The sequence below is a fragment of the Phaethon lepturus genome, unplaced genomic scaffold (genome assembly GCF_000687285.1).
Source record: "Phaethon lepturus isolate BGI_N335 unplaced genomic scaffold, ASM68728v1 scaffold29616, whole genome shotgun sequence".
NCBI classification, from domain to species: domain Eukaryota; kingdom Metazoa; phylum Chordata; class Aves; order Phaethontiformes; family Phaethontidae; genus Phaethon; species Phaethon lepturus.
In genome coordinates, this window is record NW_010547344.1 from 7579 (window position 1) to 8712 (window position 1134).

At 51.1% G+C, this 1134-nt stretch overlaps 1 protein-coding gene across 1 annotated transcript in view; it reads left to right on the forward strand.

Annotated features, from left to right (window-relative positions):
* Window positions 1-686: 686 nt before the first annotated feature.
* The window catches only part of LOC104622744 (granzyme K-like), a gene marked incomplete at its 3' end in the record, with an annotated part of 1989 nt that continues 1541 nt past the window's right edge, over window positions 687-1134 (forward strand). The window contains 2 exon segments of the mRNA XM_010289621.1: window positions 687-750; window positions 857-1004. Coding sequence (XP_010287923.1) covers window positions 687-750; window positions 857-1004 — 212 coding nt within the window.

Below are 1134 nucleotides of genomic sequence, written 5' to 3' on the forward strand. Positions count from 1 at the left end.
ACTTAAAATGGTGTCTTTTGCTATACAAAGCAAAGCCCTAAGTCAGCAGCTGGTGCGGAACAGAGACCTCATGGCAGGACCGCAGTCACACTGCTGTGGGCCGTGCTCATGAAGCTGCCATAACAACTTCTTGCCCTCACATAGCCATAACCAGCGTGGTGTTATAAATGCACTCACACCGATTTTGCTCTATTAGCCCAGACCACATCTACTGAGAAAGAGCAGGAGGGTCCTCAACTGCCACTGCACGATCTTTGGAACTGGTACATCGAGTGAAAGAAATCTTGTTCTTGCAAGGCTCATGATAAAAATCAAGAGAGTTTGCAAGTGCACAACAACAAGAGCTGCAAGGGAAAAGCCCACTGGCAGACAAAGTGATGAGGGTGGGTATGGCTATAGCTTCCAGCTCAGAGGCAATGTGTTAAAATTGATTCTGGGTTTAGAAGGACATCAGATACCTCAGATCAGGCCCAAGATGAAGGTGGGTTGATGCCCAAGGCTAAGGCTGACTGAATTCCCCTCTCAGATTGCTGAGGCATGCAATTTGCAGATAGATTAATCAGATGAGTCTGGCTTCTGTGGTTTCCTGGAGTCTAGTCTCAGTCTATAAAACCTTGCTGGGAGCAGGAAGAGTCCCCAGCTGCAGCCTCATCTCCAAGGGATCCACTGAAGCCAAGAACGCTATGATGAAGCGCCTGCAGAAACTCCTGCTTGCCCTCCTGCTGGTGACACGCCCCATGGCCAAAGCCAGTAAGTAGAGCGGCTTGGAGTCGGGGAGAGGGCTGGGGAGGAGAGAGTCCCAGACAGCGTGTCCTGTGTCCTCTGATCCCCTCATCCTCCATCCTGTTCCTTGCAGAGTATTCCTGGAATCGGATGGATGGAGGAGGTGAAGCCAAGACCCACACCACACCCTATGTGGCCTATCTGCAAGGGAAGAACAACCAGTTCTGTGGAGGTTTCCTGGTGGCCCCGAACTGGGTGATGACAGCGGCTCAGTGCTTCGTGTAAGTTTTTGCTATGTTTGTACAGCACCAGGCACGACAAGATTGCCACACCGCCATGATCTGGGTAACGTCTCCTAGATGGAGGCCCAACAGTTTGAATCTCTTCCTTCACAGGGACGAACTCTTTCCC